The sequence below is a fragment of the Suricata suricatta genome, chromosome 7 (assembly GCF_006229205.1).
Source record: "Suricata suricatta isolate VVHF042 chromosome 7, meerkat_22Aug2017_6uvM2_HiC, whole genome shotgun sequence".
NCBI lineage: Eukaryota > Metazoa > Chordata > Mammalia > Carnivora > Herpestidae > Suricata > Suricata suricatta.
This window is the reverse complement of record NC_043706.1, coordinates 111,743,240-111,768,679: the sequence shown is the minus strand read 5'-3', so window position 1 is coordinate 111,768,679 and position 25,440 is coordinate 111,743,240. Positions and strand designations below refer to the sequence as shown.

Sequence of the window (25,440 nt, the reverse complement as noted above, 5' to 3'; positions counted from 1 at the left end):
ACATCTATGTTTATAAGAGATATTGATCTATAATTTTTTTGGTAATGTCTTTGGTTTGTACTAGAGTGATACTGGCCTCATGGAATGATGTGGGACATATTTTATTCTCTTCAATTCTCTGAAGACTTTATTACTTCTTAAATGTTTCATGGAATTCATTAGTGAAGTCATTTGGAGCTCAATTTGTGTGTGTGTGTGTAAGGTTTTTAAGTACAAATTTAATTCTTTAATGGACTTCCAAGGTATTTATTTGTAAGTGAATTTTGGTGGTTTGTAATTTTCAAAAAATCTGTCCATTTCATTCGAACTATTGGATTTCTGTCATAAAGTTTATTATTTTCTCTTTTTTATCTTTTACGGTCTGAAGTTTTAATTATTTTACCTCTTTTATTCCTGATATTCAATATTGATTTTTTTCTGTTTAGTCTATCAACTTACTGATCTTCCACTGAACCCTGGCACCTTTAGCCAGCAATGTGATTATGCCCTGGTGAAGTCCATCTGCTGATAGACTTTGCTGCTGCTAATTTCCTATCTTCTTGAATTAATTTTTATGTTTATTTATTTTTGAAAGGGAGGGAGGGAGGGAGGGAAGGAGAGGGAGAGAGGGAGAGAGGGAGAGAGGGGGGGAGAGAGGGAGAGAGAGAGAGAGAGAGAGAGAGAGAGAGAGAGAGAGAGACTGACTGTGAGCAGGAGAGGGGCAGAGAGAGAGAGAGAGAGAGACATAGAATCTGAAACAGGCTCCAGGCTCTGAGCTGTCAGCACAGAGCCCGATGTGGGGATTGAACTCACGAACTATGAGATCATGACCTGAGCGGAAGCCGGACACTTAACTGAGCCACCCACGCTCCCTCTTCTTGCATTAATAAATATTACCTCCCTTTGCTCACCTTGTCTTTCCTGCTTTTCAGGAAGCCAATGATTTCTTCCTGGATTTTCAGTCAGCCATTCCTTGCTCAGGTAAGGAAAAGAAAGGCAAGGAGGCAGGACATTTTGGTGTGCAGAGAAGAGGAAACGTATTTCAGTGGCAAAGGCCTGTAGAGTTGATGAAGGGCAGTATGAAGTAAGGCTGTTAGGTAGGTAGAGTTCATATCTGGAAAACTTGAATGTCAGGCTAAAAACACTGGGCAAAAAGCAACGTGGAATAGTTGAAAGTTTTCGAGTAAGAGTGTATGGTCAGAGCCTTAGTTCCGGAAGATGAACTGGGCAGGTGTGTAAGAGATAAGGAGACACTGGTTGGCTATTAGAATAGGCTAGAGAAAAGGAAATTGTAACCTCAGGCAAGGACAGAGGAAATGAGAGGTTTGGGTTCGAGGTATATTGAAGAATAAGATAGGTTTCAGTGTTTCAAGAAGCACTCAAAAATTAAAGTATAGGTCTGATGGCATAAACCTGTCAGTTATAAACAGTATATCAACTACCCAAGTTTTAGAGACAAGCCTTTCATATGATGACAGAATGAAAAAATACTAACATGTTATGGATGAACGAAACTGTTTCAACTCATTGGAATTTGAAGAGTTCCTTTTCCAACATTGCTTAGTAAGTCACCGAAGCACATCAGCAATATCAGGACAGGTGATGAAGCAGCATTTTCCAAGCTAATTATACTTCATACATATTCATAAGGATTGCATCTGAGTTTCTGAGCTGTGTCTATGGCATATGTGAAATATAAATGAGGTTCTTAGAGTTGCAAGATATGTTGTTTCTTGCTTTTTAGAAACTATTTTTATAAAGAAGTTCTTTCTGTGTGTATATATATGTATATATGTTACCTAAAATGTTTATTATAATATATTGTGCACAGTAAAATATATGTAGGTTGCTGTATATTTTATGATCATTTATAGAAAATATGAGCTAATTTAAGATATTTTTAGAGGAGGAAAGATACAGAAAAAAAGAAATAATAAAGTCTACAAAGATTTTACAAAGGCTTGGCATTTAATTTAATTGGGTTTTGATACATGTTAGTTTTCTTCTTCCTATTATTTGTTAAATATTCATAGTGACTCTTGATGAAGTATCATGTCATTGATTAATAGATGAAGGAACTGATTGATTTACCCAAAGAAAGTTTTTAGCTGTCTCAAACACCTGAGTAAGCTCTGTTTATTCAAAGATGGATAGACTCTGCCTTCCTTACTGGCAGTGTAGTGGAGAACAAACAAAAAAATCCCTTATAAAGAAAGTGATTCTTACCATAATGGAGCATGGAAATATCACAATGTTTTGTTGTCAGAAGAGGCTCTATTAGGAGAAGAAGATGTGAATATGGGACCTGAAGTCAAGCTTATCAGGATGGTAAAGCTGCAGCCCAGTGATTTATTATTTGAAAAGGCAAATTTAAAAGCTATTGTTTATATTACCTTCGATATTATACTTTTATTACTCTTCTAAATGGCCCTTGAATAACTTCTTTCTTTCTCTCTGAATCATTAAAAGAGTTGGCTCTAAAGACAGATGTAGAATATTTCTTTTTGTTTTTATGTGTTAGAGAAAGTAGTAACTGAAAATTCATCAGCATGGTTTGTGAATTATTCCATTGCTCTCTCTTTATGCAATAATCTATTTTAGAAGCTAAGTCTTGCATATTTCCAAAGGAGATAATGTGCAAAGATATTACATAACTTAGAAGATTTTAAGTTTAAAATCTTTTTAATGAAGAAAACTGTTCAGAATGTGCAGAGACACATGTAAATGCTGATGGTTAGCTATAATGTATTTATATGAAGTACATATCAGAAGAAACTTATATTCAGGTATGTTAGAATGTCGTTAAAAATCAGGGAGAAATTTCTTACTACAGTAGCAAACTCTCAGAAGGAATGGTGGAATCTAAACCTATATACATTGTGAAATATATAATTTTTGAGAATGTTGGGAAAAATGTTCATGTGATGTTAATTATATATAATTATACATTAAGCTACAAAACAGTCATGTAAAATCACCCATTTCCCAAACAGCTTCTTACATAGAAAAAGGTATATACAGATAAACAACACTATAAAAGTTTTATGTTTTCTCCCCGTTACTTGTCCATAGTTTCTACTTTTCTATAATAGATATGAACTACTGTTGTAATAATTAAAAATAAGGAATTTTAGAATAAGGAAATCACTATGTGCTGATTTTAAAAGTGTCTTAAGATACTCTACATTTAAAAAAATAGTACAGGATATTAAAATGAAATAGTAAATAAAAAGTGAGCTCAAACAACCCAGAGAGATGGCCTGGATCAGAAATCTGTTGAAAGGTTGTAGGGGTTCCTGGGTTGCTCAGTTAGTTGAGGGTCTGACTTTGGCTCAAGTCATGATCTCATGGTTTGTGGGTTCAAGCCCTGTGTCGGGCTCTGTGCTGACAGCTAGCTCAGAGCCTGGAGCCTGCTTCAGATTCTGTCCCACCAGCTCTCTCTGACCCTCCCCTGTTTGCTCTCTCTGTCTTTCAATAATAAATGACAAAAAAAAAAAAAACCATTAAAAAATTGTAAAAAGAAAGGTTGTAGACTGTGTCTTGCATGCTGCGTCCTGAGACAGGAGATGGATTAGAGAGATCTCTGTGGAAGACTGAGAGTGAGTGCGCACATAGAGGGAAACTTGGATGCAACAGGCATCCTCAACATTGCACATTTAGAATTTGTGACTGTCAACTTTCCGCTTGATGAGAACACCAAGAAGGACAAGCAAGAGAGGATTTAAAACACATAACTAAGTGAGAATAGGTTTTCCCCAATTAGAACATGATGGCCACTGCTCCAGCACCTGTGGGTGGCACTAGCTTAGGGCAGTGAGGCAGAAACTACAAGGAATCGATTTGAGTCAAAGGGAGCGGAACAGTGTTTATGGGGCTGGAGAACACTCTCAGAAGGCATAAGATTTTTCTCTAGTTAATATCCAAAATCAAACCCAGCATGGTAATTTCACCTCTTGACTACTGCACTTATACTTTGAAATCCTGAATAGCAGGTCTAAGAGTACAGGTGCCTTGAATGAAATTAGTTCTCACTTACCTTGCATCATATCCTCACCCCAAAGAGTTGCTACGTTTCTGACTGATGACACCAACCCTTTGGTTTTTAACATTCTTTTCCCTGAATTTTTAAACATGTTTAATGCTGGGTCATAATATCAGTTTGTTTCTTTGTTTCCCCTAGAGTTTTTTTTTTCCTTCAAATTATTGACTCAAATGAACATATCATATACAGAGAAAGTCACTAAAATCCAGGTGACTTAATGAACACTATTTTTTCATACAGACTTAATATTTTTCTAGGTGGCTTAGATACTGACTTGTTCATGTTTGCAATTGTGTGAATCACTCAGTTCTTAGATAAGTTGCTGAATTGCTGATAGAGAAAATATGCTCACCAGTTTTATTGGCAGATTTGTCATATCAATTATGGATTTATACCATTTTTCCAATAATACTACACTGCTATAAAATTTTATTTCCAATGACTATAGATATTGATAAGAGGTCAAAACCACTGTTTGAATGACTTCCAAAGCAGTGGTTGACTGAATAAAATACAAGGTATATTTGAGTTAAAGTGTATGACTTGACTAACACCATATTTTATTGAGCCTTTTGAATGCAATATGTACTCTGCTAATATTTGCACAGTCCTTTATGTAGGAAATAAAAACTCAAAAATGACCTTGCAAGTATTCTTTATGTATTTTGGTTCATCCAATTATACAAAGCAAATACTAAATAAGACAGACTGAAGAGAAGATATGACCATACTTCTAACAAACACTCATTAGAAATTCCTTAATGTTTAATCATACTATTACCAGATTCACAGTGTTTAACTTTACGGTTCATAGACCAATAGTAATGATGTCAAAAATATCTTGCTACTCTGAGGACTCAAAAACTAATAAATACAAAGAAATTATTAAGAATATTAATATTAAAGGAAATAATAATAGGAAAGAAAAGAAAACTTATACTAAAGGAAAAGACTAAACTAGGCAAAAGTTGAAACATATTACTTGTATTAGCAGGACAAATGAAAACATTTATGATAATTGCTGATTTGAAGAACAGGTTAGAATTCTGATTATCTCTGATTACCGCATGTGCTGTGTTTCATAATGCTATTTACACATTAAGCATACTAAACACGTGGTTAGAATTTTTAAAAATATAAAGTTAAAAATTTAAATGTGGACATACTTAATACCATGTACTTATCAATAAGGAGCTCATGAACACCTCTTGTAAGTATTATAACCAGGCCAATGAAAAGTAAATGACCTTATATAGTTGGAGATTGAAAATGAAATCAGTTAAAAAGATCTGGGCTCTAGGGAATATATTTACCATATGAGTCAAATCAAGGGATGCATCAGAATAGACTACATAATGCACTCAATTTAAAAAGCAAATCTTCTAATTCCCAAATTCTGTCTTGCTCTCTCTTTTCTCCAAATAGATTTAGAAATTCCAGTACACCACCAGAACCTAATTCTGACACACGAAAAAGAAAAGCCCACATGACATCTACACTGAAACAGATATTCAGACACTATCACAAACTGAAAGGGAAAGAAAGTAATTTTATTTTTCCTTTCAAATTGCCTTTTCTCTTCAACCTTCCTATATCTTCTAACAATATAAATATCCTATCAACAGAAAATCTGAAGCATCCTGGCCATTCTAGATTTCTGGCATTACTGTTTAGAGGTGGGAGGGGGCTATCGACATTTGGTGATCCGCTCTTGTATATCAGGTATTACTTATGTGAAAACCATGGGGTGCTGTGTGTGTAACAGTGAAATACTCAGGGGGTCCATTATGGTGATCCATGTTTCCGTCCACCAGGGGACTATTATCAGCTTACATTTTAATTCTGGGGACACTGTTTTCTGGAAAGAGTAGGAAGAAAACAAACCACCACAGTCACCAAACAGTGAAATGGCATGGGGGCCAGTTACGCCCAGCAGCGAGCTAGCAGAGAGACTCAGCATGTTCCAAAACCCAGGGATCTTGGGGCCAGGTGGCCCGTATCTGACCCAAAGGTTTGCTCAAACAGGCATAGAAACTGCCAGCTTACTGCTCCTCATACTGTGTGCCCTGGTGCATCCCAGTGATACATCTTTTTCTGACTCATCCAATCTCTCCATGCGTTAGTGGAGACCCTTGCATATACTCTTCCCGTGAGGAAGTAAAATATAGGAAGAAAGCAAAAGACTCCTCAGAAATATGGATAAGCAAATTTAAAATCTGAATTTTGAGCAAAAGACACTATTTTCATTAAACAGTACCATAGACAAAATAAAATGGAGTAACTGTGCAGGGAAGATGGTAGGAATTTAAAACCATGATGGTAAAACGAAAAGGAGGTAAGACAAAGTGTGTGACTTCCGCAGAGGAATCTTCACTTCAGCAGGACCCACGTGCTGCCCTGACCGTATCACATCGGTGTTTAGATACTTCCTCCCCCTCAATCTGTAAGACCCTACCCCCTCAGGTCAACCTGGACCCTAAAATACCAACCACTGTTTCACTCGCTCACTCCCATTCTGGTAAATAATAAAAGTTTGAGCAACTGGGCTCTGGAAAGACCCTAAGAATATAACTTGATAACGAACACTGTGACCTACTTGTTTTTCAAGATTCTGTTAAGCAACTCCACCCTTTTAATAAGGCCTGCCCAGTCAAAGTCCACAGGTGAAAGTCACCTAGTCACTCCCTTGTGGTACCTTAGGTGTCTTACTATGATTGGTCATTTTAAAGACGAAGAACTTTAAAATGATAGGTTCCCACCAAAACTAACATTTGTGTATTACAATACAATTGGCTACAATGAAATGCTACAAATTGTAATTGGTTAACTACATGATGACCCATTTTGTCTTGCCCAAACCCTTAAAAACCCTGAGCTCCTGCTCGGAGGGGCTCTCTTCCAAGGATTTCCAGCTACTTGGGAGGGGCTGTTCACCCTAACTAAAATAAACCCATTGACCAACTCTGACTAAAATAAACCCATTAACCAACTCTGTGTTCGTGGATTCTACACTCGGTGACTTGCAATGCGAAAAAATGTTTAACAAATCCACTGCAGTTACTGTACCCTCACCTTGCTCAGGAGGGTATAAGCCAGGAAGCTGGCCCACAGAATCAGAAGAAGGCCAGGCATCAGAAACAACAGGCGAGGGTAAAGGGTGAGAATCAGTCAAGAGAATAAGAGATATTTCCCTCAAGTCCTTTTGCGAAGCAGACAGCCCCTCACCCCTTCACTCTTGGGCAGAGCAAACGACAACCAGACATTGAGTGCCCCTAGGCTCCCTCCCCACTGATAACAATCTGAGGGGGCCTTTTAAAACATTTATTTATCTTTTTAGACAGAAAGAGTGCAAACAGGGGAGGGGCAGAGAGAGAGAGAGAGAGACAGGGAGACACAGAATCTGAAGCAGGCTCTAAGCTCTGAGCAGTCAGCACAGTTCCTCGAAACCATGAACTGTGAGATTGACCGGAGCTGAAGTTGGACACTTAAACTACTGAGCCACCCAGGTGCCCTTTTTTTTTTTCTTTTTAAAAATTTATTTATTTATCTATTTATTTTGAGAGATAGAGAGCATGAGCAAGGGAGGGCAGAGAGAGAGGGAGAGAGAAGATCCTAAGCAGCCTCTGTGCTGACAGTGGAGCTTGGTCCAGGAACCATAAAATCATTACCTGAACTGAAATCAAGATTCAGATGCTTAAGTGACAGAGCCACCCAGATGCTACCCTCCCCCCCCACCCAATCTGAGGGAGTCTTTTAAGAAAATGCTTCTAATTAATCAAGATTATGGTTATAGACAAAATATAAATGTTACTGGTAGGATGGTATGGAAGTTAAAAGGGTGGACGTTGGAAGGAGGATGTGGAAAAATAGAACTAAAGGAAGGATGCGGACACAAAGGTCTGCATCTTACAGAGTGGGAGGTCCATCATTGATGGACAAGAAATAAAGCTCTACATTCCCTTAAGTTTAAAAAGAAAACACTAAAGGATCTAGACCCAGTAAGGTAGTCACATTGGGACATAGGTGGGAAAGAGATGTGATGTGATACCATCTAAGTGAACTTCAGGCCATTTATCACGGCAATAAGTAAATAGATCATAACCTAAAGTGACCAGTCATGTGGTAGGATGAGCATAATATGATCAAGAGATGTATAAGGAGAAGAAATGGTTGGAAGAGTTAGCAGTGATCGTAGCTGAGGGTGTGAGTTTAGAGGTGAGAAAAGTTAGGTCAGGGGATTGTTGCTTGAAATTACCTGCTTCTCTTTTCAATTTAAAAGCAAATAAAATATGCATGCATCATAAATTTTAAAAGAAAGAAAGAAATTTAGGGCCTCGTGTTGGTGTGAAGGATAAGGATTGTTGCTTCGTTTCCAGGAGCCTTTATGAACCACTTCCCTTATATTTTTCAGGGCAGATCTTCCTGTAGAACTGATTTTCAATTTCCTCTTTCATTTTAGTTAAAACACTTATCATTTAAGGATACTGACAAGAACAGAAATTAATATAGATACCTGTACTCCCATCAACCATATTTGAATAATATTAACTTTTTATTATATTTGCCTAGATCTTTAAGTATATATATATATATATTTGGATTTGGTTTAAGTTTTACATCTCTTTTTATGATTGACCTATAGTTTTGTTTTAATGTTTAATATTTATTTATTTTTAGAGAGAGAGAGACAGAGACAGAGAGAGACAGAGAGACAGAGCACAAGCAGATGAGGGACAGAGAGAGAGAGAGAGAGAGGGAGACACAGAATCCAAAGCAGGCTCCAGGCTCTGAGCTGTCAGCAGAGACCCCGACACGGGGTTCAAACTCATGTACCGCTAGATCATGACCTTAGCAAAAGTCAGATGCTTAACCAATTGAACCTCCCAGGTGCCCCTAGGTATCCTTTTTAACACTGTCTTGTACAGTGTTCTGCTATTAAGACCATACCAGCCTCATAAAGTAAGCCAGGGACTTTGTCTTTGTTTTTCTAGTCTTTAAAATGTTTTGGATAATGAGTCCTTGAAATGTTGGTAGACATTGTTTTGTTATAGGTAGATTATTAACTACTGACTCAACTATTTAATGACTAAATTTCTACTCAGCTTTACAATATTTCTTTTGAGTAAATTTAGATTACTGTCCACTTCATCAAAGATTCAAATTTATTTGAATAAAGTTGCTCATGTACTCAAGTACATCCATGTTTATTAAATCAATACTATTTCTATATTTATTTCCCTCTCTTCATTCCTAATCCTGTCCATAGGTGTCACCTCTGCTTAATTATTCTTGTTTTGTCTGTTTATTGAAAGAATTAGCTTTCCATTTTGTCAATCCTAATATTTTTTCTAGGTCATTAATTTCTGCTTTTGTTTTTATTCCTTTATTTATATATTATTTTTAACTTCTTGAGCAGAAACTTGAGGTAATTGGTTTCAGTTCTTGCTTTTTCCTAATATCTGCATTTCACTTTACTTGCCACTTTAGTGACACTTTATTTGTACTCCACAAATTTTGATGTGTAGAAATTGTATTTCCATTTAGCTATTAAATATTTCATGGTTGTAATTTCAAACTATATTTTTCTTCGATCTATGAATTACTTTGAACTGTGATTTTTATTCACAACATTTTTGGGAAGCAATCTTTCTGCATAATTTCTTAATTTCATTGTACCATGATCAGAGAATACAGTCTAGGTGCTGTTGGATCATTGGGATTTGCTTATATTTGTTTTGTGATCTAGTTCATGGTCTTTTTTTTTTTTTTTAAGTTTCATGCATGCTTTATATAATAGGGTATATAGAATTAATTATCTAATTGACATAGAGTTCTATAAGACCATTAAATCAAGAGTGTCTACTGTACTTTTCAAATTTCCTTTATCATTACATCTCTTTGCTTGACCTATGAAGTTTTAAGAGAGAAATAGTAAAACTTCCCACTATTATGGTGGATATGTTGATTTCCTCATTCTGACTTTTACCTTTATTCATTCTTATGCTTTGTAGTTAGAACTCTGTGGACTCAAAATTTTTTAATCTTCCTGTTAATCCTTTTATTATATTGAGATGATTATCTTGATCTCTCATAACTTTTTAAAAATGTAAAGCCTATATTGATTGTTTATTAATATTAGTATATGAGCTTTCTTATGGTTAGAGGTACTCTGGTGTAACTCTTTGCCTCCCTTCTTCTTCAGTCTTCTGTACCCTAAGAGTTAGTGCTATTTTGTGTATGTCATATGCAGATGGCTGTATTTGTTAAACACTTTTAATTCAATATAAGTAATACTGTCATACAACTAGTAATTTTAATCTGTTTATATTTATTATGAAGATAACTTGAAACTGAGAGAGTTAATGCTCATCAAAAATCCTATGTGCCTATTTTTCCTAGCCTATGTTATAGTTAGATTGAGCCATATGACTATTCCTGATAAATAAAGCAGATATGGTCCAGGCCCAGGGAGTCTGGAGAGGACAGCCTTGGAGGCTATGTAGTATGCTATAGCTATAAGATGGAATGGGGGTTTTTGAAACACACTGAGTATGATATGAAAAATAAATTTGGATTGTGATATAAGCAACTGAATTTTCAGGGGTTCTTTTCTGAGATAGCTAGTAATAATTACCCTGGCCTATGTATTTTGACTTAATTCTATCATATTTTATGTTTCATATTTACCATTTATTTTTGCTTCTGTTTTTCTATTTTTTGCCTTTTATAGAACTAATTGAAAATTCCACCCTCCACATTTTTTTCTCTTCACTTATTTGAAAAGTATAGCTGTTTGTTATGGCTAAATTTATGTGTCAGTTTGGCTTGGCTATGGTATCCAGTTTTTGCTCAGTCTATACCTTGCTGTGAAAGTCTCTCTTAGATGTAATTAACATTTAAATCAGTAGACTTTGAGTAAGTTAGAATACTCTCTATAGGATGTTGGGAAACCTCATCTAATCAATTAATGACCTTAAAAGAAAGACTGAAATCCCCTCAAAAAGATAGAATTCTGCCTCCAGACCATGTCTGGACTTGAGACTATATCAACTCTTCCCTGAGTTCCTATCCTGCTGGCCTGTCCTGCAGACTTCAGACTTGACTTGACAGCCCCCCCTTAAAACCACTTTCAAATCTTCTTATCTATTGATAGATCCATCAATCCATCCATCCATCCATCCATCTAGCTATCTACATCCTATTGGTTCTGTTTCTCTAGAGAACTCTGATTACGACTGCTATTTTTATTCCTCTATAATTATCCTTAATGTTTAATACATATACTTTAAAAAGATTAAATCTAACCAGTTTTTTATTCTCCTTCCAAAATTTTAAAGAGTTTAAAACTTGTAACTCTGACCATCTGCCCAATTTTCATATTATTATTCCTTTTTTGTTCTACTTTTTAAAACAATTCCATATTTTTAGTAATTATCATTATGATTTTCACAATGCTTAGATTGTATGCATTTGCTCTTTTTCTGTTCACTTTTGTCTTTAATATCCGATTTCCTTGATTTTGTTGGCATTCCTTTTGAAGTGTGTTTTACAGTAGCTCAGTGCAAGTCTATGATTTGTAAACCCTTGGTCTTTCTCTGAAGATGCCATTATTTTGTCCTCCCCTCTAAAGGAGGTTTAACAGGGTATAGGATTTTGAGTTGGCCAGCATATTATATCAGCACCATGAAGATACTAGTCCATTCTCTTTCGATTTCTATTGTGACTTCAGTGGGAAATAATGTTAACTGGCAAATCTTATTCCTTTGGAGATAGTCTGCATTTTCCCTCTAGATTATTTTAAGATTTTATATTCTTTTTCTATTTAGTTTCTATAAGCTTAACACTAATCATTTCCAGGTGTGGACTTATTTTATCATGATTGTTTTCCTTAATTTGTGAACTCCTATCTTTCACCAATACTTGAAAAACTTCAGTGTCTCTTTGACCATTACTACCCCTCATTCTCACTTTTTTCAACTTCTGGAACTCCTCACAGACTTATGTTTTCACAATTGGCATTCTTTGTCTCTTAAACTTTTATGTTTTACTATGTCATATTCTGGGAAATGTTTTCAACTCTTTCAATTAATTCTCTTTTCATCAACTCAATTTATTTTTGTGTGGGTGTGTTTTTTAAATTTATTTTTGAGAGACAGAGAGAGACAGCGTGAGCAGGGGAGGGTCAGAGGAGAGGGAGATACGGAATCTGAAGCAGGCTCCAGGCTCTGAGCTAGCTGTCAGCACAGAGCCCGATGTGGGGCTCGAACCCACAAACCTGAGCCAAAGTCAGACGCTTAACTGACTGAGCCACCCTGGTGCCCGTCAGCTTTTAATTACTATATTTTTCAGTTTCAGAAATTGTATGTGCTTTTTTTTTTTTTTAACAAATTCCCATAGTCTTTAGTTCCTCTTTCCATCAATCTTTTCAATTGATTCTTTTAACATTTTAATAAACACTTTCATTTTATATTCACTTTCAGATTTTTCAATGGTCTCCCAATCCTGTTAAGTACTTTACCTGTCTATCCTCACTCCTACTTGATTTACATTGTATCTAAAGACTAGTTTTCTGTATCTTCCTAGATGCTTTAGAAGTTTCAGTAGCCAAGACTAGTACCCCTCCATGTTTTTTTTCTACCATTCATTTGTTTCCATTGTTATTTCACAGTGTGGAAAGTCTTGTACCATATGAATGGTTTATTTTTGGACTTCAATCCATAGGCTTCTGGTTTTAGCATTTTATGAGAGACATTTTTCACAATTAGGGCATGAAAAGAAACACAGTTTCTGGGAATGTTCCTAGACTGGAAGGCATGAGTGTTCACTGATAAAGACAATTATTCCAGAGTCTCATGTTTTTGTGTACTTTCAATTAGAGACTTCTCTTGTGGGCTCAAGGTGATATCTGTGAAGTCTGTTATCCCTGCCTGGACTTTAAAATCCCAGCCCTTAGACATTATTATCTAGATTTTTGTTCCTACTTCAACTCTGGAGTGTGCCATTCCTTTTAAACCTCTCTTTGTATTTTTAGATTTCTTTTTGTTTCTTCTTTCTAAAATAAAGTATGCATTAAGTTTTGGGAATTAGAATTTATTTAGCATTTCTATGAATTTTTAACAGGATGGATCTGAATTAACTCAGGTTGCATGTTATCAGAAATCTCTGGCTTTCCTTTCTAGTGTCTTTACCTTCTATCAGGGTTTTTCTCCCCACTGATCGGCCATATAAGAGAAAATTTACAAAAAATTAGTTTATTCCTTAGACTCTGGACCCTAAAGCAAATGCTTTATCATCTTTTCCCCCTACTAGCAGAAAATCATATTTATTTTTTCATAATGTCTACTTTCCCCAAATACTCCATTTCAATATTTAAATAAATGGAATATACAAGACAACTAGCTGTTACTCCTTGCTTAGGATTATTCTACTATCATCTTTAATTGTATACAACCTCCACCTGCTTATTATTTAGTTAAATGATCAACTTGCCTCTCATATTTTCCTTTCAATGACAATGTTTGTATTTATAAAGAGGTAGATTTAAGTAGTTTTTTAAAAAGTGAAGTTGCTCTAAAAATGCTGTCTATTAAGCTTTGAGGTTTTTTTCTACCACTCATTTGTTTCCATTGTTATGGCTTTTTTCTTCTCATATTATCTTATCTCCATTTCTTCACAGTCATAATTGGTTGTTCTATTGCTTGTCTAATAGGACATTTTTTCGACTCATATAAATTACTGCTTTGTTTCTTTGTCCTTCCTTTCTGATTCATTGAAAACATTTTTCTTTCTTTATAAAGCTTGACTCAAATGTGTAAAGAACTCTTCTGAATCGTTATTCTTGAATTCTTTCATACATAAATAATAAACTATTCTGTATGTATCTATCACTCCAGCAATAATACCAAACCTTACATTTATGGCATTCTAGTCCTATCTACATATTGCTCCATGTAATGGCTGGATAGAACTATGTTATCATGACATTAAAATGAAAGCTTTGTTTATTCTGTTCATAAAACAAACTTTCTGTTCAGTCCAATAAATTTTCTGGGACAAATCTGTCTTGAGTTTGCTAAGAGCCATTTAATAAATTACTCTCTTCAGCATTTATTTATTTATTTATCTTTAAATTTTTAAATGTTTATTTTTGAGAGACAGACAGAGAGAGAGAGAGAGAGAGAGAGAGAGAGAGAGAGAGAGAGCACAAGTGGGGGAGGGGCAGAGAGGGAGGGAGACACAGAATCTGAAGCAGCGTCCAGGCTCTGGCCTTTCAGCACAGAGTCCAATGTGGTGTTCGAAATCATGAACTGTGTAATCATGATCTGAACTGAAGTTGAATGCTTAACCAACTTACCCACCCAGGTGCCCCTAGCATTTATTTTGTACTTTTTTAGACATTTAATTATTTTTATGTGGGACTTGGAAGGAGAAAAAGAATGATGATAAGAAGACATGTTGTAATGCATTACAACCCATCCCAGCTCTGTGTTTGAGCCTGGCTAGATTATCATGTATAAGCATCAGTGGTTAGAAAAGTGAATATTTTGTGTCTGCATAAAATGACAGTCTTTTAGACATAAGGTAATAGCATTAAAATTGGGTGAAATTAAACAGCTCTTTAATAAAAAATGTTAGAAGTTTATAAAGATGAAGGAATGATAATAGTGAGATCTTCATTGGTACAAATGAATGTAAATAGACTTGAAAGATAATAGAATGACATTCATTCATTCACTCATGAGTGTTTACTATTTGCCAGGTAGTGTGTTAGATGCTAAAAATGGTCCTGAAATAAAGCATAGGTCAAATGAAAATGGATATTTGGGCCTTTAAAATAGAAAATTATGAGAAGATGAATAGTTCAGATTTTTTAAAAAAGGTTCATTTTGAAAGGATAACTAGGCATAAGGAAGTTTCTGCAGTAACTATCTCAATTTTGAATATGAAATAGTCAGCAAATATGGTATTAGAGCTTATTCCTGAGGAACAGAAATAGTAGTAATTGATGATGGAATATGATGTTTTCACTACAATCATGAAACAGATATTCTAAGAATGCAGTAAATAACTTCAATGTCCTTGAGATCCAAGATAACTTTGTGCCCAATATTAAAGCAAAGCAAATATTGATCTGTTTCTCTAACACTAAATATTTATGTGTATTTCATTCACAGTCAAATATCCAATCAAGTTTTTTTCCCCTGAAATTTTGATCTGAAGACCAAACGAATTCACAACAGTTGATTCAGAATATTTTTAATCACCATGTACTTCCTATGAAGTGTTTCTTAGCCTAAAATAGTAATCATGAGGGTGTATGACACGGCTTATTTAAAAAATGTTGCTCTATGTGTAAAGAATGAAGATTGTCAGTATTGAGAATACACAAGATAATGTGCGATACTTGGTGCCCCCAACTTCTGAAATATTAATTCCAAATTTATTTTGAACAATGACAGCAAAGTTGCTTTGAAAGCAAAGGTTTCCATTGTGCTAAAAACAGTAGAAGCAGTTTAGAAGCATATGGTCTCATGTGTTTTGCAAAATGGACATTCATTAGCCAAACTTCAAACATAACCAGTTTGTGGGTCACTGTGAGCAATGGAGTTAAATTTCTGGGCACTTTCTTACTGATGATATTTGGAATAATAGTAATACATTTCCCTCTCCAGAGTCTTATGGTTGACTGTTTTTCTTCTTTGAGTTGGTGGCACAAAGCTGCTTAGCATCTGCAATAATTTCAAGACCCTTATTAGTAGTGGGAAGTAGTGAGAGACTGAGAAAAGAATTGTTCTGATTATAGCACACTGAATGTTTATTTTGGATACAATTTAAAAGGAGCTTTTGAAAATAATTCAAAATAAATATTCTAATTTACTAGAATTTTCCAGTGCTCACTTCAATTTTAGAAATCTAGTTTAGGTACTTACTCAAACAGATTGACCCGCATTCTTAGGACAGAGCACTAGTCGGTTCTTACCAGTTTTGTTGCTTCATGTGCAAGATCTTTGGCTTCTTGGGCAATTTTCTCAGCTTCATCAATAGAGTCCTTAATATTGCTGTAAGCATTGAAGGCTGCAGTGGCATTGAAGGAGATGTTTTTAGCCTCATCCAGGATTCTGTTGGGATTACCCCCAAAAAAGAATATCAGAGCCGTTGGTAACCTGAGTGAAGAACATTCTACTTATAACAAATATGGCTTCCAAACGATTACAGCCAAGACAATGATAATTCCAAGTCACCATGAAATATCTACTTATTGTATTATATTGTAGTGTTCAATTTAAACTCATATTCCTAAATAATTCAGTTATGAAATACTATCAACATACCCACTCAAAAATTTCTGCGTCCATGTGCCGTATGCAAACTATGAGCAGTGAGATGATCCTTTACATCATCTGGAAGGCATGTTATACGTTTCAGAGCACTTGTACCATATTACTGGAATGACTTTCATAAAATCTCCTTAGGGTAGGTGTACTTCCCAGATGAAGACAAATGAAGGTTAAATAGCTTGTCTCAGGTTACATGACCAACACATCACTAATTAAAACCTTGGGGCCTGCATCTGTGAACCTCTAGCTTACTGCTCCATCTACCTCCTTCCATGCTAAATTGGTAATAGTTCACTATAAAATGATGTGAGCGTGAATTGTGTCCAGAGTCATCAAACATGAATATTTGCCCCTATGTCAATGCATGTTAAGTATTGGAACAGAACCTTACTCCTGTTATATGTTAAATAACAGATTTATTTGAGAAAATTATTCCTGGGGTTTATAGGACCTACATATATTATGACAACCCCAAAACTGTAGGGGAAGCATACCAGTTATATGTAGAAGGCTATTTATAGGTCAAACACAGTTTGCTACGTGTCCCTCCCTCCTCTGATCCATATAAGAGTCCTAGCTTATTTCATAGGAGACTATATAGTGTCTCCCTGGGGTTTGAAACAGATAAAAAAGACTTAAGGACTATATATGGGGCCACATGTTCAAAAGCCACTCTTTTAACAATAAATAGTTTTGACTTAATTAGAAATATAAAACTAGAATTTGAAATAGAATATGTGTTTACACATTATTATTTAAAATGCTAATAAGGCAACGGCTGTGCTCTCTAATAAAGAACAAAAACTATTTTTTCTTAGCATAGCCTAGGGCTATGTTCACTCCCTACCAAGTCATATTCAAATCCACTTTTAACTCAGACTTTTGATGCTGCTTCAGTGGAGCTTTGCCCAGACCCTCCTAATTAGGCTCTTCAACAGAAAGGCCATGTAGCTCATATGTTCATCATTAGAGAAATCAAGATTTGAAAGATCTCTACCATTTCCACGAGTCACAACTTTTGGACAAGCGTCAAGATACATAGGCATTTGCAACAACAGATGACATACCGATCAAGGACAGCGGATGAGTCATTCAACTGAGCTGCGTGGCTCTCAGCCTGGGACACTTTCTCAGCAAGCTTCCTGTCCTGTATTTCCTGGGAGAGGTCATCTATTTTGTCTTTCAGCTCCTCAGACATGGGTGGCAACTTAGTTTGAATGTCTTCAACGTACTGATGTGTAGACAAGAGAGGGCGTTTTAAGTACGTGACTGCAAGCCTCCAATCAGTTACTAATTTCTCTACCTGCTTATTTTCTAAAATGAAATTTCATTTTTACTATCACAGCAAAAAGAGAAGACAGAATAAAAGCTGTTATTTAATGAGAGGGATTAGGATATATATGAAGTCAATTTACACCAAGAAGAACCTAACCATTTTTTTCGAAGAAAATGCTACTTCATAGGTATAAATGCATAAGTGATCATCCTTAGACCATCTTTTAGGATCTTTTAGACCATCTGTGTTTCTATTACCATATACTAATGCCTGCTGCATTAGACAGGATATTAGAAGTCTGCTAATAGATTTACATTTTTTTCAACTAATATTATATAAATATTGAAGCAGATTTTAAAAGTTATTCTAGGAATAAGAAATGCCCTTCATCACTGTGGGGGAAAAACACAGGTTTATGTGTTTATGAGTACCCTCTCATGTCTGTTGGGAGAACAATGTGAAGTTTTAACTGTTGCCAAGAGCTAGGCACAGGCACAATGGAATAATCCAAAAACAATTTGATACCCATAAGAAAAAAAATTAGTATTTGCTTATGTTACTGAGATTTTTATTGTGTCCTATTTATGAAAGCCTGGATCATTACTATTTTAACTTTGGGTTTTATCAAATACTCACATCTATGACAGAGTTGATTTCATCTGCAAGACGGTTGGCTTCATTGAGTATGGCATTGCCTTCTTTTAAAGTGTTCTCGGTTTGTTGTTTGCCACTTTCAATAGCCTCCTTCTTTTTCTGTAGCACAGTATGAACAAAACATTAAAATGCCCTTTGGATGAAATCCTATCCGACCCTGTTTTCCTTCCTGACTTTTTTCAGCTGACTGAACACCGGCTTCACAAACAAGGCATGTCGTGTTGACAGTGAGAATAGATGAGAATGGTACAAATTACCAGGCCAGTCATTCAAGAGTTATTTTATTTAAATCCCTATGGAAGTACTTTCTTCCTCCTGGTGTGAGAAAGTCATCCAAGAGAAGAAAAGTTATGTGATGCTAGCTGAGGAATTAAAAACTAGTTTTTGAAATTTATTATTATTTTTTATTTGAGAGAGAGAGAGAGAGAGAGACAGACAAAGAGAGAAACAGAAAAAGCAGGCTTCAGGCTGAGCATGGAGCCTGTCCTAGGGCTGATCTCCCCACAACTCTGAGATCATGACCTGTGCCAAAATCAAGAGTTGGACACTCAATTAACTGAGCTACCCAGGCACCCCTAAAAACTATTAAAAGCTTTTTAAGGGGTCCCTGGTTGGTTGAGCATCCGACTTTGGCTCAGGTCATGGTCTCATGATTCGTGAGTTCAAGCCCTGCATCGGGTTCTGTGGTGACAGCACAGAGCCTGGAACCTGCTTTGGATTCTGCGTCTCCCCCTCTCTCTGCTCCTCCCATGGTCATGCTCTGTCTCTCGATGATAAAAATAAATAAATAAATAAAACTTTTAAAAAATGTTTATATATTTTTGAGAGAGAGAGAGACAGAGACACAGAGAATGAGCTGGGGAGGGGCAGAGAGAAAGAGAAACACAGAATCTAAAGCAGGCTCCAGGCTCTGAGTGATCAGAGGCCTGACGTGGGGCTCAAACTCAGAACCGTGAGATCATGTCCTGAGCCAAAGTCGGGTGCTTAACTGACTGAGCCACCCAGGCGCCACCCCTAAAAACTATTTTCAAAGCAGGATAGATACCATTTTAAACTGTGTGAGTACAAGTGCTGAATATGTATTACTGAACATGTGGTAGTGCCCTGAATTACATTGGAACTAGACATTACATTCCAGAATGTAGGTCCAAAGGAGTATTTCGTGAGCATAAACAGAAGCAGATTTATTCTATGAGAGTTCTGTAAAAATTGGAAGAAGTGTGGTTTTTAAGGGAACTTAGGGGAAGAGCTTTTCAAAAAAAGAGAAATGAACACATGGAAGAATAAACTTAATGGGCTGTTCCATGAAAAGAGAGCAAGCTCTAATTTTTTCTTGATGCTGATAGCTTGTCTTAAAACTACATGAAACTGATTCCTAGCTTAGAAGGATAAAATCGATGAGAGAGAAATATCGTTATTTTTCTATTTGGAGCATACCATTGTCTATTTTGTTCCTGTATTCATCTCACTCATTCTCCCAAACACTTGTGCATTTAACTGCATCAATTTTAAGTCTCTGCCATTTATGTTTTTATATGGATAATAATGCTAGTTTTATGTTCATTTATATCTCAATATGTGCCAGGTAGTTTACAGGCTTTTCTCATTAAATTCTACACTAACTCTACAGGTCCTGTGTTTATTACCTTCTCAAAGAATAGGAACTTGAACAAGTGATTTACTCAAGGTCACGCTAACTGTGCAGTTAAGGTGTGAACTTAGTCTACTTACTGACAAAGCCTGGGTCTTGAGCTATGAAAGGATTGTCACTCCTATTATAGAAATTACTTGTCGTCCTTGCACTGGGGCAGCACTAATTTCATACCTTTCTCCCCCCATCCCTTCAACAACCATGTCAGTCGGCTCCCAGGGCAGACTTGTTGATGCCTCCAATCGTCTGCTGTTGTACTTCCCTCCGTGACGTGCGCTTGCCCAGTTCTTTGCCTTGTTTCCTCCCCGAGGTTCCTTCTGGCCATTCCTCTGACCACCTATCTAAAACAGTTATCATCCTCATCCCAAGTATTCTCTACCTACTTCAGCAGAGCAATTACAAACCAGATTTGGGCAATAGCCTGCCTGGGACCGGGCCCTAGCTCCGCCCACTCACAAGCTATGAAAACCAGGGGCAAGTAATTTAGGTAGCCTCATGAGAAATGCTTAGTTCCTCGCTTTTCAAAATGTGGCCCACTGACCAGCAGCATCCACGTCACCTGGAAGAAATAGATAATCTCATTGCCTTTTCAAGAACTCCCAACTCAGAATCTACACATTAACCAGAAAGCAAGGTGATCTACACAGTAAGATTTGAGAGGAACTGGCTTACAACACTGCTTGGCACACAGCAGACACAATGTCAGTGTTAAGTATTAGAATTACTTCATTTTGTTCCTCCTCTCAGCACTCATTTAGCTGATTTATATTCTATAGGGTGGCCACAAACTATAGAATCATAGATACCATTACTTTACTTTTGGTATAGATTGAACCATCTTCATTGCTCCTTCTGAGAGTTGCTAAAAGTACTGTTATTTAGTTAAAATCAGTGACACCAAGTCCTCATAAGGTGTATGTACAGCATAGGGAGTAGTAGAAATGAACAGCCTGTCGAACCACACACAACTGAGGAAGCACAAAATATTGAATACATCGTGTGATATCACTGAACATGTCACTTATTATGTATATTCGCCCATGCTCCAGACTTTCTGTCCATATTATATACTTATTTATCGGCTTAGGGACTACCTCCCTGGCCATAATATCACTCTCATGAAAACAGTCTATATGTATCAAAGTTGATTGTGTTTCTACTTTTAACTTCTAATTAGCTCTTGTTGCATTCCAGAGCTCTAGAAATTTAAAACCTTTTTGGGTGGGGGGAAAGGAGTCAGAGCCTGCAAAAGCTGTTTTCATGTCTGTTTAGCAACTAACTACTTTCTCCACAATCCTTCCTATTGGAGTCTTTTTAATGATTTTTTTAAAAAATTTTAATGTTTATTTATCTTTGTGAGAGAGCATGAATGGGGGAGGAGCAGAGAGAGGGAGATACAGAATCTGAAACAGGCCTCATGCTTTGAGCTGTCACCATAGAGACTGATGTGGGGCTTGAGTTCATGGACTGTGAGATCATGACCTGAGCCACCCAGGCGTCCCTTTAATAATTTTTTAAAATGTTTTTAAATATTTATTTTTGAGAGAGAGAGAGAGCAAATGAGCGTGCATGCAAGTGTGAGTGGGGGAGCGACAGAGAGAGAGGGAAACACAGAATCTGAAGCAGGCTCCAGGCTCTGAGCTGTCAGCACAGAGCCTGATGCAGGGCTTGAACTCACAAACCCTGAGATCATGACCTGAGCTGAAATCCTATGCTTGACTGACTGAGCCACCCAGGTGCCCCTTTTTTGCAGTCTTCTAATGGTCAATTTGGGGACAGACTGTTCAATACATGTTCCCTCGCATAATTCAGTTGCTCACATTCTCGATGCCAACCAGGCACACAGTCCTCTCTGCCTTCTCTCCATTGCTGGACACGCCCTCCAATCCCCTGCCCTCCCAGAAAGTTGCATTCAGAGGCGTCTGTGATCTAGCGCCAAACGATGTTTCCAGAGCCATCTTCTACTACACACTTCTGTGGCTTGGCAGTGAGCGTCACGGCTCTGACATTTCCTAACATCACTGTGCACTTCCAGAGCTCTGCCTTTGAGCTCATGTGACCCCATCATTTCCCCCAGTCTCAAATAGGATGCTATCATTGTGTGTGTGTGTGTGTGTGTGTGTGACTCTTTTGCCGATGTTCCTAGCCTGTATTAATCACAGCATTATATACTGTGAAGTTGCTTGAACTTTAAGTTCTACGAGACCAGGAATCATTCCTATTCAGTCTCAAATCTCCTTGTTACCAACAGCACCGTGCCGTGGTTGGTGCCCGACAGACACCGTTGATCACCGCCGCCTGTTTTCCAAGCCTTATACTCTATGATTTCCTAATACAAAATGAATTCTCCAGTTCATATGAACCACTGACAAATTTCCCCAAATATAACTTTAATCCAGGATTGCACTGTTTCAGCGGCTTCTGATAGTTTCCAGGATAAACCCCCAAATTCCTTAACTTGATCTCATAATGTACTTGGTCTTTTTTACTCAGGTTCTGGACCTTGTCTGTCTTCTCTGGCTCTCTATCCCCTGTTTGTCTCCAAGCAGTTTGATTCCAATCCTATCAAAGCATTGAATTTTCTCCCAAACGTTTTACATTTCTTTTTTCCTCTCCATGTCTTTGCTTGTGGTTTTTCCTATTTCTGGAATATTCTTCCTTTTCTACTTGGACTCACTAGTGCTTATCATTCAGGACTCAGCGCACATATCATGTCCTCTATGAAGCCCTCATTAACCCAGGGGGTAATTCAGATGTCGTTCCCTAGTTTAGTTGCATGATAATTACTGCAGCATATAGAGTGACCTACTTGTGTGTATGTCCCACTAAATACAAGTCATCAGAGATGGCGCTTTATTCATTTTTAATTTTTTGTAACATTTATTTATTTTTGAGAGTGAGACAGAGAGAGGGAGGTGGGCAGAGAGAAAAAGGGAGGGAGAGAGACAATCTCAAGCAGGCTCTGGACTGTCAGTGTGAAGCCTGACATGGGACTTGAACTCATAAACCATGAGATCATGACCTGAGCCAAAACACAGTCTGACACTTAACCAGCTGAGCCACCCAGGGGCCCCTATGGTGTTTTATTCTTCACATCAATAGTTCTCAAATGTAAGGCTGTATCTGAATCACTGGAGGGATTTTTAAAACACAGATGACTGGGTGCCACACCCAGTTTCTAAGATGATAGGTTTGGGGGTGACCTCAAGAATTTATATTTTTCACAAGTTTCCAGTTGATACCGATATGCTGTTCCAACACACCATTAGGACCAGTGTTTGATTTAATCAACAGTTGTGTTTGGCATATTTCTTGAACTTAGTAGGGGCTTAATATTGTTTTTAACAAAAATATGTGCTTATCTCCTTAAACAAATAACATTGAGGTGTTTCTTAATTATAGCATCTTCTTTGTAAACACAGGCACAACTTGTCTATTTAAAACACAGCTCATTAGTCAATTGAATGGATACAACTGTATCAGTTGTTCTCAAACTAGTATACACATAGGATTAACCTAGGAGAGTTAAAAAAAATTTTTTTAATGTGTTTTACTTACTTTTTGAGAGACAGAGAGAGACAGCGTGAGCTGGGGAGGGTCAGAGAGAGGGAGACATAGAATCCAAAGCAGGCTCCAGGCTCTGAGCTAGCTGTCAGCACAGAGCTCAACACGGGGCTCGAACCCATGAACCGTGATATCATGACCTGAGCCAAAGCCAGACGCTCAACTGACTGAGTCACCCAGGCACCCCAACCTAGGAAAGTTTTAAAATATGAACCTGAAACCAAGTCCAGACTCACCAACTCAGACTCTGGGAAGGAGCTCAGGGACCCTGTCATTTAACAGACTGTTCAGTTGATTCTTAGTCAGCGGGTCTAGCAGAAAGCTTGGTAATTAACCTAATGAGCCCTGGCAATCTTAAGTAAGCTGTGTCTTACTAATGTTAATTTCGTCAGTTTATCTATTTACTCCAGTAAGTTTTTAACAAGCCTTTAGTTAAGCATGACACATAAAATGAAAATACGAAGAGGACCACTTAGAATTGCAATGCCGACTACATAAGCTCCAGGCATCTCTAGGGGTGCCCAAGAGTGATGGCCCCTGGTTTGAAACATCACTAAAAGGAAAGAGTAGCTGAAAGGACCATTTACTGCTCCACTATAACTCTTCTTGAAATACTTCCCAGATGCTTATTATGCTTTCCACACAGGTAATTTTAATTTCTTAAACTGTTGCCATAAAATGGAGAGATGCATCTCCGGGTAAGTTACACCACTGGTGTGTCACGGAGCAGGATGAATCATGTCAGCACTGGGGATATGACGGTAGCCCGGCATCCTGCCTCATAAGATGGCACTTTTTCTTTAATATTTCCTGCATGTCAGTACACTCCAAATTGGTTAAGATTAGATACCTCAGTTAGGAAAAAAGTGAGCCCCCTCAATCCTCCACCAAAATGACGAGGGTGAATCCCAGGAGAGGGACCAGAAAAAAATACTTAAAATTAATTCATCCTCTTACTTCTTAATCTAAAGGAAAATGGGAAGAAATGAGATGGAAGAAAAAAATCAGATGTGTTTAATTCAACTGCCATTCCATGAACATTTCTGAAAGCATCATATATGCCAAAGAGTGTTCATTTGAAGTGAAGTTGAGATTATGCACTAGAAGAGAAAGAGGTCTGCTGCTGTTTTCAGATCTGTTGGGGTCAAATACTTTGAAAACAGTAAAGGAAGGTTTGTTTCTGGTGAGAAGTTGTTGCTGTTGTTTAAATGCCAAATTTGTACCATCATATGCACTAAATTGACTATTGGGGAAAAGTGATCAAGTTGCCATGTTAAGTATTAAGAAAGGGAAAGAGGGGCGCCTGGGTGGCTCAATGGGTTAAGCAGCCGACTTCGGCTCAGATCATGGTCTCCCGGTTCGTGGGTTCGAGCCCCGTGTCGGGCTCTAAGCTGACAGCTTGGAGCCTGGAGCCTGCTTCAGGTTCTGTGTCTCCCTCTCTCTTTCCTCCTCCCTCACTCATGCTCTGTTTCTGTCTAAATAATAAATAAACATCAAAAAAATTTTTAAACAGAAAGAGAAAGTAGGAAAGAAAGGGAGGAAAGGAGGAAGAAAAGGTAGGAATCAAGGGATGGAGGGAGAAAGAAAAGGAAAAATCTATGTTGGTTCTAGCTCATAAGCTCTCTAAAAAAGGTAGAGTGTGCCCATCCCCATTATTTCTTGATGAGAGAATTATCTCTGGTCTGTGAGGAAAAAATATAACTGAGACGTCATTTGTTCATGTTAGTCCCTTTTAAAATATCATTTTTGAAAGGGTGCTGTACTTTGTCAAAATGATGCTCAACATCACTCATCATCAGGGAAACACAAATCAAAACCACACTGAGATACCACCTCACACCAGTCAGAGTGGCTAAAATGAACAAATCAAGAGACTCTAGATGCTGGCGAGGGTGTGGAGAGAGGGACACCCTCCTACACTGTTGGTGGGAATGTA

The 25,440-nt window shown here is 37.2% G+C and overlaps 1 protein-coding gene across 1 annotated transcript in view; it reads right to left on the bottom strand.

The window, feature by feature from the left end:
- LAMA2 (laminin subunit alpha 2) overlaps positions 1 to 25,440 on the bottom strand; it is a 600,504-nt gene that overhangs the window by 99,198 nt on the left and 475,866 nt on the right. The window contains exons 38-40 of the mRNA XM_029943224.1: positions 18,272 to 18,388; positions 17,427 to 17,590; positions 16,002 to 16,140 (exon numbers count right to left, since the gene is read on the bottom strand). Of these exons, the coding sequence (XP_029799084.1) occupies positions 16,002 to 16,140; positions 17,427 to 17,590; positions 18,272 to 18,388 (420 nt within the window). The remainder of the gene's footprint in view (positions 1 to 16,001; positions 16,141 to 17,426; positions 17,591 to 18,271; positions 18,389 to 25,440) is intronic.